The 14,927-nt window shown below is 40.0% G+C and overlaps 1 protein-coding gene across 4 annotated transcripts in view; it reads right to left on the bottom strand.

The window, feature by feature from the left end:
- LOC101995418 (sodium channel protein type 1 subunit alpha) overlaps positions 1 to 14,927 on the bottom strand; it is a 129,284-nt gene that overhangs the window by 65,423 nt on the left and 48,934 nt on the right. For all 4 annotated transcript variants that reach the window (XM_005346503.3, XM_026778696.1, XM_026778697.1 and 1 more), the window contains exon 2: positions 12,016 to 12,328. In XM_005346503.3, the coding sequence (XP_005346560.1) occupies positions 12,016 to 12,279 (264 nt within the window). In that variant the 5' untranslated portion in view covers positions 12,280 to 12,328. The remainder of the gene's footprint in view (positions 1 to 12,015; positions 12,329 to 14,927) is intronic.

The following is a 14,927-nucleotide window of genomic DNA, read 5'->3' on the forward strand; positions in this document are numbered from 1 at the left end:
TACAGTTTCTATGTGATTATTTTGAGTCAGGGAGGTTGGGAAATGAACTAGCAGCCTCCCCCAACACCAGTCAACACTCTCTCTCTCTCTCTCTCTCTCTCTCTCTCTCTCTCTCTCTCTCTCTCTCTCTCTCCCTCCCTTCCTCACCCCCCTCTCTCTCTCTCTCTGTGTGTGTGTGTGTGTGTGGATCCAGTGCAAGCTCTCAGCTACTGCCTCAGAGTCCACCTGACTATTGCCATGTTCTTCACCATGACAGTCATGGACTCATATGAGCCCCCCAAATTAACTGTTCTCATTAGTTGCCGTAGTCATGGTGTTTTGTCATGGCAATAGGAAAATAACGCAGACAGAAATACTTGATGAAAAAAAGAAATGAGAGAAGAGAAATCAATGGCAGAATAGGCAATGTTAGGGGAGTCAATGGTGGATGAGGAACAGTAGAAACTACGCTTTTGCAAAATAAGCCAAAGGCAAGATCAGAAGCTCAGCCTAGCAAGAGAGAACCAGGAAGGAGTTCTAGACATGGGAACTCAACAAGGTGGCTTTTATAGAAGCACTGGACCCCCAGTACTCATCAGTCACTGAATATTTGAAAGTTCCCTGGATGCATTAATACTTGGACATAATTCTTAATTTCTCAAGCTTCCAATCTTTTAGGATATATTCGATACATTTATTTGTTAAATGCAAATAATTTGTAACATATTTCAGAAAGAATTTTGCGTGCCATGTGCGAATCCATGGAGTTGAGTAGAAGCAGAGGTCCGTTGAGGTTTGACTGCACAACATGTTTTTTGTGCTTTAATTTTTCATAAGATTTCCTCCCATCCCTGCGAGGAATTGTAGCAATAACGCCAGCACTGCAGAACCATTTTCCTTGTTTCCCCCATATTGATGCTCCACTCCTCCCAGGTGGAAACATACATGCTCAAACACAAGCTCCATATATGTCACTCTGAAGTGTTTATGGATTTACTTTCAAAGGCCTTGCAATGAGGAGTGTATCCGGACTTGGCTAGCGCCCCAATGTATGCAGAATTGTATTCATTCTCAGGTCAGTAAATCTGAGTTTGCTTTTTGCAACGACTCTGCTGTGTATTTCCTCACAGGTCTGTGTCTGCTCTCCTTATAATGCTTCCGTAGCCGAGAAGGCAGTTGGCAACTGTAAAGACACTCAGGAGAATGCCTCTCTAAATCATAGTGCTGACGGTACAGTGTGGGGAAGAATGTGAAGGATCAAGTTCACGGGCATGAAGAATTAACTCCAAAGCGACCTACTATCTGGATATGTTTGCCTTTTCTATTTACACATATAAACATATTTACACACACATATTCTCCCTTTCAGGGAAAATTCCTAATCTAGTGAAAGTATCAGAGTGCTGTTATCTGAATAAACAAATATCGTGTGACTTTAAGTCAACAAATGTTTACACAGCGTTCAAAGGCATATCATTTTTGATTTCTTATAAGAATGTGCTAGATAAGCCGGGCGGTGGTGGCGCACGCCTTTAATCCCAGCACTTGGGAGGCAGAGGCAGGCAGATCTCTGGGAGTTCAAGGCCAGCCTGGTCTACAAGAGCTAGTTCCGGGACGGGCACCAAAGCTACAGAGAAACCCTGTCTTGAAAAACAAAAACAACAACAACAAAAAAGAATGTGCTAGATGATCATATAGTATGATAATGCATCACCCTTTAAGTCTACTTAGGGGGGGCTGGAGAGATGGCTCAGAGGTTAAGAGCATTGCCTGCTCTTCCAAAGGTCCTGAGTTCAAGTCCCAGCAACCACATGGTGGCTCACAACTATCTGTAATGGGGTCTGGTGTCCTCTTCTGGACTGCAGGCATACACACAGACAGAATATTGTATACAAAATAAATAAATAAATAAATAAATATTTTTTTTAAAAAAATCTACTTAGGGTCAACACAGCTCCTTGAAGACAATTTTAATTTCATTAAGTGATGTCAACCCAAAACTCCAAACTTGGGAGTAGAGGAGAAACGACAAACACCAGCACCTAGTCTAAAATGATTCTCCACACTCACAGCTGATAAGAACATTCACATGAGTGAATGATGCCAGTGTCAAGTACCAAGAGTCTGCCTTTTAGTGGCAACTAGCTGCATTTGTGTCTATTCCTTATACTTAGCCCTCGGTTCATTTACTGTAAGGGAAAAACAAAAGGTTCAATGTCATCACTGCAAAGAAATAGAATTATAAGCATTTTGTGAGAAAATTTTACTAGGAGAATAATTGTCTTTCTCAGAACAAGTTTTAAAACAAGGCACTGTGGGTAAAATTCAGATGTATAAAAACATCATTTATGAATGCATTTATGGGAATGAAGCATTCCTACCCACCTTAGGATTGCTCTGATCTGTCAAGTATCTTTTTTTTGTATATTCACTAAAGTTAAATAATATTTTTGCAGTGCTTAAATGATGAATAATTCGGTAGCATGCATATGGCAGACCCCAGAAAAGCAGCGCCTAATTTAGGCGCAACTGTTGACTTCAGTTTAAAAACTGTCTCTTTAGTAATATACTTGCCAAGCTTTGTGCTGCATCTGGGGAAGCAAACACATGTATCTAAGTCCTGGCCCTTAGTTGTTCACGGACAAGGGAATGCTCAGCTGCCCATGGTATCACAAATGAGCCTAGAAGACTAGCTGGAGGCGTGGATAACCTAGCCCTGGCCAATGCAAGCATATTGTAAAATAAAAACCTGAACTGTAAAGATTTCAGACACTCTTACAGGCGAAGCTAATGGAGAGTGTGAAATGCATCTTAGTGGTTTTCTCTTTAATTCAACGTAACTTGACCGACATCAGATAAAGTGGTATGAGAATCACTGAGCTATTTATGTGACTTTTTGGTACTGTCTTCAGTCTTTTCAATCTAGTCTCGCTGTATTTTAGGTACACAGAGCCACACTTCATCTACTCTGCTGAACAGATTTGACCTAACCACAAGTACTCACTGACCAGCTAAACCACACTCTTTAGCAACCATTGCCAGCAAAACGTCATTTCTTGGGTCAAAAGAAAACACAAGGTGGTTTGACGGAAGACTGATAAGCATCCCTGGTAATCAACAGTTTAAGGATCCAGAAAAGAAACACCAGGGAAAGATACAGCAGATTTGTCTCAAGTTAAAAGGACAGACTCCTGGATTGGATCTATTACTAAGCTGGTTCTGTTCTTTCTCCCTGTGAGATTCTGGACCCTACGTTTCTAAGTTGCTTCACTTATGGAAAAAGTGGGCTAAATTTTGAGCTGTGATTTAAGTTCACGGAATCAGAATTAGATATGTAGCATTTGATACATTTAAAAAAATCACCAAGATGATTCTGCAATGGCAGGGTGATGCCCTGTTTTATTGATTAGTGATTAATTATGAGGGATTCCCCAGTTCTCAATATTATATAGAATATATAATAACCCTTTACTCATCACAATCTGGTAATCTCTCTCATATCTGCACTTAGAGAAAGTGACTTTTTCTTATGACTTTTGTCAAGGAGGAAACTTGAATTTATAAGTGTTTATTTTCACCTTTGTTTTCTGAATATGTAGCCATTGGCTTAACCTTTATTTCAATCATATTCCTTAAAGCACACAATTGAAACTTCAGTTGTAACATTTCATCTATATATTAACAGAAAACTGTTACACAACAAGGGTGACTCCAAATGTATTCTACTTACCTTCTCTGAAAGTTAATTTGCAGGCAAAGACAAAAGATAAAATATAAAAGTGGGCTGAATGACAAGAAATAGTTAAAAGTACCACATCCAGATGTGGAGGTTCTCTCCTGTAATGTAGCTGAGGCAGGAGTATTGCTGTGAGTTTGAGGTAAGGCTAAGTGATAGAGTAAGACCCTTTCTCAGAAAACAAAACCAATAAGTAATATATGCTATAGGCATACATACATTTATAACTGACTTTATTCTTTGCCTGGAAGTTTAAATCACGGACAATTTTTAATTTACAAATCATGTGTATTCTAAAACTATATCTGGCAGGGAATTTGAATATATTTTCACATAAGGGAGTAAATAAATGTTTTTCTTCTCAAATTTCAAACTCAATGTGACTTTCCTTCCCAGGTGCCGGGATCAAAGCCAGGATCCAAGCCAGGATCCAACAAGTGGGAAGTGAACAGTCTTCCACTGAATTCTTCCCGAGTCTTATGTAATTCCTAATGAAATTTTATCTGAATTGATAGTAGCTGGAACTGCATCACTATGTACAAGGAAGAGGCGCTCTGCTCTAGAAATAGTCCCAGGGCTAGCTCTAAATTGGGCTCAGGTGCACAGCTTTCCTCCATACCCCTCTGGTGGTCGCAATGGGAAGCTGTCCTAACTCTGCCAGGGAGCAGGGCGCGTTATGTCTTTTGGTTGCTGGGAAAGCAAGGGGCTCTGCAATGGGGGGGGGGGGGCAGAATAAGAGTCACATGGCAATAATGGAGATGCTTCGAAGTTTGGGGTGTGAAACACAGATGGCAAGAGATTTGTCTCAGTCCCCATCACAGCAAACATTCCTCACTCCGGCCCAGTCTGTGGTGTCTGTTTTTTCCCTTAGTGTCTATCTCAGAAAAGGTCCCAGGGCGAGCTAAATGACCTTTGACATTTAGTAGATATCATATCATCATATTGTTTAAGAGATTGTTTGAATAAAAGTAACCCAAACTCAGCAAAACCTACATTCAAGGGGAGACAAAAGGAAGGGGGCAGGGGGAAGCAAACCTATGGGCCAAATCCAGTTTGAATAACAACAGACACAGCATCTAAAGGGGCACCACTGAGTGGAAAAGCTGTGAGGAATAAGGAAGAAGCAATGGGAGAGAGGAGGAAGATTCAGGGAGCCACCGCAGTATGTTGGACTTAAGGGGGTGTCCAGGGGACAGCTGCTCTAGAGACGCTATTGATAGAAGAAGGAGAATTGTAAGACAGAGGCCAGTGAGATGACCATCCACAGGATCATGAGACTTTAAATGCCATCTAGATTTTCCTAGAAAAAATAAAACCTTCCCCACCCTAACTGAAAATAAAATGAGAGCTTGCAACAGGTCAACCATAAATTGGAAGAGAAGCCTCTCCTGTGAGGCTTCTCCTACAGCCCCAGTACCGAGATGGTGCGCACTGTGTTAGGGCTGTTGCTAGAGAGGATGGGTTTTTTTTTAAAAATTGTTAGGAGACTTTCAAGGACACAGTACAGTCTTTAAATGAATGCATCTCTATATTCCAAAATATAACAAGGTTCTATTTTCACTACAGATCTAAAATATCTTTCTATTTCTAGTAAAAATGCCACATTGTCAAAAGAATATTTCTTTCCGTGGCACTAATGAGTCATCTGTAATTTTAAGAACATAGAGGGGAGACGTTTTCTGAACAGAGAGTGGGTGAAATTGAACATATAGCCAAATGGTACAGTAGCAACTCAAGTTATAAAACTGAGGGGAAAAAATCTCATGGAAAGAACTGTACTTACAGATTGAAATGTCCTTGTGACAAAGACCAAGTAAACAAGCAAATAGAAAGCATTAATTAGCTTGGGATCACATTGTAATGGTCCCTGACTAAGGCCAGCGTAGGATGAAAACTCCGTGAATTTTGACTGGATAGTACTGTGATTACCTTCTTCTCCTTTGAAGTGCTGTGTGTTTAAAACATCTGAAGAATTTCTGACTCCCAATGCTTCCATGCGCCAGGGAAGTCCACATCACTGTATCACTAATCGCTGTTTAAATTGCTTTAATAATTATTATATAATTTGTACAGCAGAAACTGGGGCAATTAGGATAAAAATATGTGGGCATATGTCACGATAACATACACCGACAGCAGTGACATTTCCATAAGCCCAATGACATTGACTGTCTTTATAAAAGAACACAGAGAGCTTTGGCATGCTAAAGTGTATTTGCACAAGTTTCTGCACATCTGATGTGATTGCACTTTATCCTGAGATATATCACAAGGAATACATTGTGTAACCATTTTCATGGTCACTGTCATTGTTCAAGGCCTATCCTTCCCAAAACTCACAAACTTAATTATTTCTATTGTAGTATTACGAAGTACAACATTTAAAGGTTTGTTATTCATTGAGGGCTTCTCCTTGAGAAATGAGTTGCTGCCTTTCCAGTAAATGATAAGGCCCTTCTTGTTTCTCCCTGCCTTACAGTCTTCCATCATGTGATGGTTCAATCTTGGACAACCTGGTCTCCATAGGCTTAAGCCAATACATTCCCATTCTTTACAATTGCAGATGTCAGATGCAATGTCCCTGCAGGCTAAAGTGTCTTAAAGAGTCAGCATTTAAAAAACATTCTACATATTACAAAGAACTAAGCATGATGATTCATATAAAAGTGATATGTTACCTGTATTTGAGTTCAGTCTAAGGGAAACCATTGGTGCTTACATTTTCCACCTCACTTTGAAAAACAAATCGACATTCACAGTGTTTTCAGTCATGGAGAATCTCACCCCTACTGATATTTAACCAGTAGATCCCTGGTTGTTCCATCAACTTATTCTGCCCATTCTCTCTTTCCTTCTCTCTCTCCATATGTAGATAAATATGTGTGTGTGTGTTTGAATGTTGTATTATTTTAATGAAGACCACTCTAATGTTGAAGATACTACTTGCTTACATAAAATTAATGACCAAATAGTAGAAGGGATGCAGTTTTAAAAGATTACGATTTACTAAGCAACTCCAACTTCCATCAGAGAAAACTTAACATCCATTGATTGTTTATGAATTGTTAATGAAGCAATCTATATTTTTTTTTTAAAAAATTAAGACCGGTAAAGCAATAGACAGACAACCTATAGAACGTTTTAGAACACAGGTCAGTGAAAGAAGGAAAATACTATGAACGTGGCTCGGCCAGATGTTCTAAGGTACTCTATCCTGGGCTTGCATTCTTACCAGGACAGCACAGCCGACTGGAAGAGTGTGGGTTCAAGGCCAGTCTGAGCTACACAGGGAATTGCTGTCTCCAAAACGGGACAAATGAAGCACATAGCTTGTTTGGTTTAAAGGACTTAGCTCTGCAAACAGTTCTAACAGCACTGCTGTCCGATGGCTCACATTTGGAGATTTGCAGGACAGGAGTTCAATGTGAAAGTGGATAACAGTATTTCCCGATAACAGTATTTCTCTTATCAGGTTGTTCTGCTTGCACAACGAGATTTGTTCGAATGTCAGAATGTTTTTCCTTCTTCACGCAATGTGCATTTGAAGATAAGAGCAGTAGGATGTCCAAGGCAAGTTTAGAGGAGGGGTCCAGCAATGCTGAGCTAGCTGCCAAGTCAGAGCTGAGCTCATTTTGTGCTTCTTGTAAGAGCTTTTAAGTATTTGTCACAGGCTTGTGGGATTTTGTTTTTCATTTTCCTTTGTGTCATTTTTTTTTAAAATTTAAATTCAATATAAGCCAGTTAGGGACCATCGTGGACAAAACCTTTCCTCAAGACAGTGCCTTCCACCAATCTGAAAGTTCTTTGTTTTTGAAAGCATAATATTTGGCTTTTATTTTTATTTTCTTACTGATTGGTTAATTTTTTTTAGACAGGGTATCACTGTATAGCTTTGGATGATCTGGATCTTGTTGTGTAGATCAGGCTGACTTTGAACTCTCAGTGATTTGCTTGACACTGCCTCCCAAGTTCTGGGATTTAAGATGTATACCACCAGACCTGGTAATCTGAACATTCAAGTTAAAGAGAAAACTACAAACGATAGTCTGTGGTAATTTAAATAAGACTGGTCCTATAGGCTCAAATAATTGAATGTTTATTCATTAGGGACTGACACTCCTTGAGAAGGACTCGGAGGTGTGTCCTTGGAGTAGGTGTGGCCTTGTTGGAGAAGTGTGTCACAGGGGGGCAGGCTTTGAGATTTCCAAAACCCAAGCAAGGCCCAATGATTCTTTCTATCTGTTGCCTTCTCATGCAGATGTAGAACTATCAGCTACATCTCCAGCACCATGTCTGCATGTGTGCCACCATATTCTCTGTCCTGATGATAATTGACCAAATCTCTGAATGTAAGGAAGTCCCAGTTAAATGTGTTCTTTATCAGAATTTGCCACGGTCATGGTGTCTCTTTACAGTAATCCATCACTGACTAAGGTAGTCTGGTTTCCACCTGATGACAACATGTTTCACTGTGGTCTTTCTCAAACCATTCATTTACAGATTTAAAAAGAAGGATTGCAGCATCGGAGTGGGAATGCTGAAATTCAGGTCTACATTTTGACAAGGTCTTCTCTTGGTGACTGTAACAAATTTTAGATGGTGGGTTTTACTGGGGAACTGGAGGCTCCATATTTGGGGAAACAGATGCCTGATAAGGAGAGGGCTTTCTAACCATTACCACAGGAGCCTCTGACACACTGCATGGCTCTAGGAACTATAAATAAATAAATACAATCTATGGGATGAACCAAGCTCTGTGTAGCACACATGCGGGTCATTATTCCACAAATTCCTCACATTTACTTCTGATAAATATCAACTATGGGATGAATAACCTTTGTGCTTACTGGTTTTATGTCACCTTGTCATAACATAAAGTCATTTTTGAGGAGGGAACATCAATTGAGAAAATGCCTTTACTAGATTGTTCTGTGGGGAAGCCCATGGTATATTTTCTTGATTGACGTGGGAGAGCCCAATCTATTGTTGTGGTGTCACCCCTGGGCAGGTGGTCCTAGGTTCTATAAAAAAAAAAGTCAGGTTGAGAAAGCCATGAGGAGCAAGGCAGTAAGCAGCACTCTTCCATGGCCTGTGTATCCGCTCCTGACTTCAGGATCCTTCTTGACTTTCTGTCCTAAATTTCTGCGTGTTGATTCTGATGTGGAACTGTAAGCTGAAATAAATTCTCCCCACCTATTTCTTGCCTTGGGTGATGATGTTTTATCATAGTCATAGAAACTCTAAGACATTCTCTATCACTCAAAATTGCCATTATTGGCAGCTTTTCTCCTGAACAGAATTGGGCTAAGAGTAAGCTGTCTCTGAAAGTTTGGAGTATTTTAGGGTTCATAGCCAATGGAAACCTTAGCTAATTACAATTCCTGTTTGTTAGCTATCCATTAAGAATTTAGAAATGTATTGAGCTTGGTCAAAATTAACTAAAGCCATAAATGTAAAAGGCAATCAATAATGTTCTTTTTTAATCTGTGCTTTTTTGGGGAAGGGGTTGGTGAAATCATGGTGAAAATAAAAGTTTAGGTGCCTGATATACGGTATTCATTTCAAGAATAAAAATAAAAGTTATTCATTATTAATAATATTCATATATTAATTATATGAATATGTATGTCCTTCAGATTCTTGTTATTTCTTATCAGTTTCAACATATTTCTAGTAAAAGACCAAGTATTTTAAAAACTGTACATTACAGTGAAGGACATCATCACTTGAAAGAAGAGGCATCCTGCAGAATGGGGGAGCAGTCTTTGGCAGCTATACATCTGATAGAGAGCTAGTATCTAGAAAATATAAAGAACTCAAAAATGAAACAAAACAAGATAACAATCCAATTAAAAAGAACATAAAAAGAGGGATGGTATTAAACAGAATTCTTTTATGATAGATAAACGTCTGAAAAATACTTTAAAAATGCTCAACATCCTAAGGGAAATGCAAATTAAAACTTCATTGAGGTATTAGATCACAATGATTAAGTTAATAAAACACAACAAAAGAAAAGAAAACAAATGCTAGGATGGATGTTGGGAGAGGGGTGCATTTATTCACTGCTGGGAGGACTGTAGACTGGTGTACCCAGGATAGAAATCAGTGCGGCAGTTCCTCCCAAAGCTAGAAATCATCACTCCTGTCTAGTCTCATAGTGCTATAAAGTACTGTACATGCCGCCAGAGAAGAACATTCCTCAAAACTCATCAGTCTTAACCAGGTGTGAATCTTGAGAACTTTTGACGTTGAAAGACATGCCAACGGGAACACTAGTGGCACAAACAACACAGGTGTAACTAACCCCTTTCTGGTTGGGTGTAATTCCAAAGCAACAAGATCAATCCCATACCTGGAACCGTTTCTGGGTTAGAGAACCTATAGCTCAGTAGATCATAAGCCTAAGGGGGAGGAACCTACTTCTAAATGGACATAGCATTAAACCATTTCCTATTGACTTCCACCATTTCCTATCCACAAATAATGTTTATCAGAGAAACTTCTATTTGCAGTAGATAGTGACTTGCAACTGGCCAAGATTTAGAGAATTAGATACTAGAGACTTCTCAACCTTAAATGTAATATATATACTATGCCTCTTCTTCCAGTGCTCAGAGAGGTGATCAGGAAAATGATGTGGGAATGATTTCTTATTAATAAAGAAACTGCCTAGGCCCATTTCATAGGCCAACCCTTAGGTAGGCGGAGAAAACAGAACAGGATGCTGGGAGAAAGAAGTTGAGTCAGTGAGTCGCCATGGTTCTCCCACGCCAGACAGACACAGGTTAAGATCATTCCTGGTAAGCCGGCTCGTGGACTACATAGAATAATAGAAATGGGTTAGATCAATATGTAAGAGCTAGCCAATAAGAGGCTGGAACTAATGGGTCAGGCAGTGATGAAAAGAATACAGTTTCCGTGTAATTATTTCGGGGCATAAGCTAAGCTAGCCATGTGGGCGGCCGGGTGCGGGGGACGCAGCCCAGCTGCTCTTATTTCAATAGGAAAAGAGGATAAGAGCCAAGGGTTGTGGAAAACTGCAAGAGAAGTGTGATAGCAAGGCACTGTAGGGGAGCTGAACATAGGAACTCACAGCTGTTGGGGCAGCATGCACAAGACCCATGCAAGTGCAAGCCAGATCAAATCCCATCGTGCAGACTGGATCTGGATGTACAAGCGCACCCCTAGCTGTGGAGCTGCTGATAATTGTGAACTGCTAGGAAGGGGAGACAGTTTCTCTACAAGTGTAGGTTCTATTAAGCTAACAACCATACTTCGGCGGGAGACCACACAACTATGAGTATTAGAGGAATATACATGTTCTTAAAGGATTAAAATTTAAAAAAAAGAACACAACATTGAATGGGAGAAGAGTGGGAACTGGATCTGGGAAGGGCTGGAGGAAGGATGAATGCGATCCAAACTCAAAGAACTAATGAAAGCCTTAACAACAATACACATCTGTGATGAGTACTCAGAAAGGCCTTGATGATTAGCATACGCACAGCTGTATAGGCTTAGAATACAGGTGGATTAATAAAATTGAAGTTATTTTACATTGCTGTTAAGGACTAGCAACTGTAATAGACTGGACAGTGTCTCCCAAGAGTTCATGCCAAGGTGAAACTGTAATTTAGCTTGTAGGTAGAGTCTTTGCAGACATAATACAGTTAAGAGGAAGCCCATATATGTTAGAAGGAACACTGACATGGTTTGATTGCAAAATGCCCCCAACAGTCTTATATATGAAAACCATGAGCCAAAATAAATAATTTCCCCCCAAAACAAACAAGAAAACAAAACAACAAAATACTCTTGTATATTGCATGACTATATTACATTGGAAACAAAAAGTTACTTGACTTATTATTTATAACATGGCAAAGGAATTGGAAGCTCTTGTGTTGTAAACTTTCTTCCATGAGAAATTCGCACAGTACATTTTGAGGTCTTTTGTAACTCAGGGTGACTTCAAGATTTCAAGGTGCAAAAATACATAAAATTGCTTAGTACATGTAATCTTCAGTGAGAATCTTTTAATTTGTTAAATTAGTTGCCTACAACTTATACTTATATTTAGATTTGTTTTTTTGTCTTGGGGTATTTGGGGCAACTCCATATGGTATAATATAATTTACTTTCTCCTCATAAATATGTATAAAACACCCACAAATGTGGTCTCATTTCTTAAGGAGAAAGATGGTTAAGGCTGTGCTAATTTAATTCAGTATGTGATGCTTCTGCAGAAGTCCAAGGCATGCAGTTAGTGGCAAAACAGACCTAAGAAAAACACTTACTTTCTTATTGATATAGTAGGGGTCCAGGTCCTCCAGAGGCTCCGACACCATCTCTGGAGGAATGTCTCCATAGATAAATGGAAGGTTCTTCCCTGCTTCCAAGTCACTATTTGGCTTTGGGCCGTTTTCGTCATCATCTTTTTTGTCTGGCTTGGGATTCTTAGCCTTTTCTTCTGCAATGCGCCTTTCAATAGCTGCAAGAGATTCTCTGGTGAAGAAGTTGAAGCTGTCAGGTCCTGGTGGTACAAGCACTGTTTGCTCCATCTTGTCATCCTGCACATTTTAATTACGATTTACTCTTCATGTGAGATTCCTAAGGAGGGAGGAACCAAAGGCATCAAGAAGATTAAAAGCTGTTAGTACCTAGAAATGCTTATCTAGAAATATGAACCAGAAAACTTCGCTATTTAATCTCCCCCCAAATTGAAATGGCATCTCTAAATAAAACTTTCAAACAAATGTATTCTCTATGTTGAGTTTTAGCCAAGCACCCCAGTGTAATTGCGCTTGTGTTTTACTAATAAAGGAGCTGGGCTGTGAGTTTAATTTTTTTTCTTTTTTTCTTCTTAAGGCCCGGGATTTTTTAAATTTTTTTTAAATTCAAATATTTTAATTTTTTTTTGCTTTATAAATAATACCATTCAAAATTTTCACCTCCTCTCCTCCTCCCATTTCCCTCCCACTCTCCCACAAACCCTCTCTCCTCCCCCTCCAGTCCTAAGAGAGGGCAAGGTACCCTGCCCTGTGGAAAGTCCAAGACCTTCCCCCCTCCATCCAGGTCTATGAAGGTGTGCATCCAAACAGACAAGGATCCCAAAAAGCCTGACCATGCAGTAGAACCAAATCCCAGTGCCATTATCCTTGGCTTCGTAGTCAGCCCCCTTAAAGTTTAAAACTTGGTTCACTACAGCTATATGTACATTATGGCAACTGCCACCAGGTCACTGATGGAATGTTCAGCCCAAGGCCCACCCATATGATAATACTAATGGCCACAGAAACATAGGACAATAGATCAGTCCGTTCAAGAGGATGGGAAAGGAGAAATTTGTCTTTGAGAAGGCTTCAGATGCAGCCTTGGACCAACAAGGGAGGACAGATGAGTGAGAGCTGGCTGCCGTCCAGCAGAGTCACACATCAGATAGCCATTGCTGTCCTAATTGTGCCTGTATCTACCCTGAGATGAGAGCCCGTGGAGCTGTGATCTGGGAACTGCATTATCCTGGTGGAGTCTACCTGAGCACATAGACAAATACAGTCCAAGCTGGGGCCAATGCCACTGGCATGGGTGGGATGGAGATAAACTAAACTGAAGGGAAATCTATAAGCACAGGAGATAGCAGCAGGTCCTGAGTTCACAAAACAAGGTGGCTTCCTCAGTGAAGCAATTCTGATACTCTTGCAGAGTCTACAGTCTGCACATATTCTGAGGACCCGGGTGAAACTCAACTCTGCATCGCAGAGTCAGACCTCAAGACCAAATCCCAGATGTATCCTTTTAAAATCTATTTGATAAGAGCTCAAATTTCACACATATAGCTGTGCCAAACTTCCCAGAGCCCAAGCTCTGTCTGGTACAGATTTTATTTGGATAGAGCATTAGGTCATAAAGTCACCATGCTCAGATACGGTTAATTGTCGCTTTGCTGTCTAGGTCTGTGATAGAACACTATAGTCAAATCATTTCCTCTGGCTTTTTCCTTGGACCTCAGAATTCACATGAAAAAAACCAGGCACCCATTTCTCTTAGGTCTGTGACCATATACTTTTAAGTGGATGAACAGGGAGGAGATAGGATTTGTATCAAATTTAGCATCTTCCACCTATTAAGTAAACTTCTCATAGACAGATGACATAGTCTAACAGAGAATACCTAGAAGACAAGATCCTAGACAGAAAAGACTCCAACCTTGCCCATCTGCCAATACATTAAAACACAGCAAGGCCAAGGTAGATTTGATGAGGTGAGATGGCATTGCTTAGTATTTGGTTGTGGTTGATGCCAAACTATTCACTTAGTTGGACGAGAATTATTTGCCTGTATGTATTGCAATATAACCTGCAGGTCTTCCCAACCTGTAAGAGTCCTGAAATGATATTCTTGCCACTATATAGTTTTTAGTAATAAACCTTCATTGGCTGGTGTAATGAGACAGATAGACTCCAATCAAGTAGAAGCTTTCAATGAACCATTGTGTGTCCATGCAGCCTTATGTTCGGTTTCTTTGCTGTGAGAAAGGCATGTCTCAAAGGGGATGTTTCTTCCTTAATCTGGATCCTGGAATAAGAAGACGCATCCACTGAAGGTCAAGAGGCATCTAACTGGCTCTTCTAGGTCTAAAAGTATTGACTGATTAGTGACATTTGACCCAGTATGCTTACTATTGTGCAAGTGTAGACCAAAGACTAGATCAAAGGCTAGACTGCTAAATAGATTTAACTAATCTGGAATGTTTGTCTCCCAGACACAAATGTTGCCTACAATTGAAATACCCTGCACTATAAAAGGCTCCATCTACAGTTCTGGGTGAAGAATACAGCATCATTAGGCAAACAGAAAAACCAGACCAGAGATCCTCCATAAACTGGAATTCAGGATCCTCTACCAATCGTACAGCGATTCAGAAAAATTCAAAGAATTCTAATCAGCTTGTATCAGGAATCGAAAACTAAAGAGCAGGCTGAGGAGATCAATTAGTAAAGTGTTTGCCATGTAGGCTTGAGGATCTGAGTTCAAATCTCTAGTACCCATGAAAAAAGTTGGGTGCAGTAGTCTTTACTTTAATTCTTATGCTGGATAGGCAGAGACGAGAGTATCATGGGCCTCCCTGGCCAGTCAGTGTAGCAGAATCAAGAATTTCAGGGTCAGAGAGAGAGAGAGAGAGAGAGAGAGAGAGAGAGAGAGAGAGAGA

The sequence above is a fragment of the Microtus ochrogaster genome, chromosome 4, assembly GCF_000317375.1.
Source record: "Microtus ochrogaster isolate Prairie Vole_2 chromosome 4, MicOch1.0, whole genome shotgun sequence".
Lineage (NCBI taxonomy): Eukaryota > Metazoa > Chordata > Mammalia > Rodentia > Cricetidae > Microtus > Microtus ochrogaster.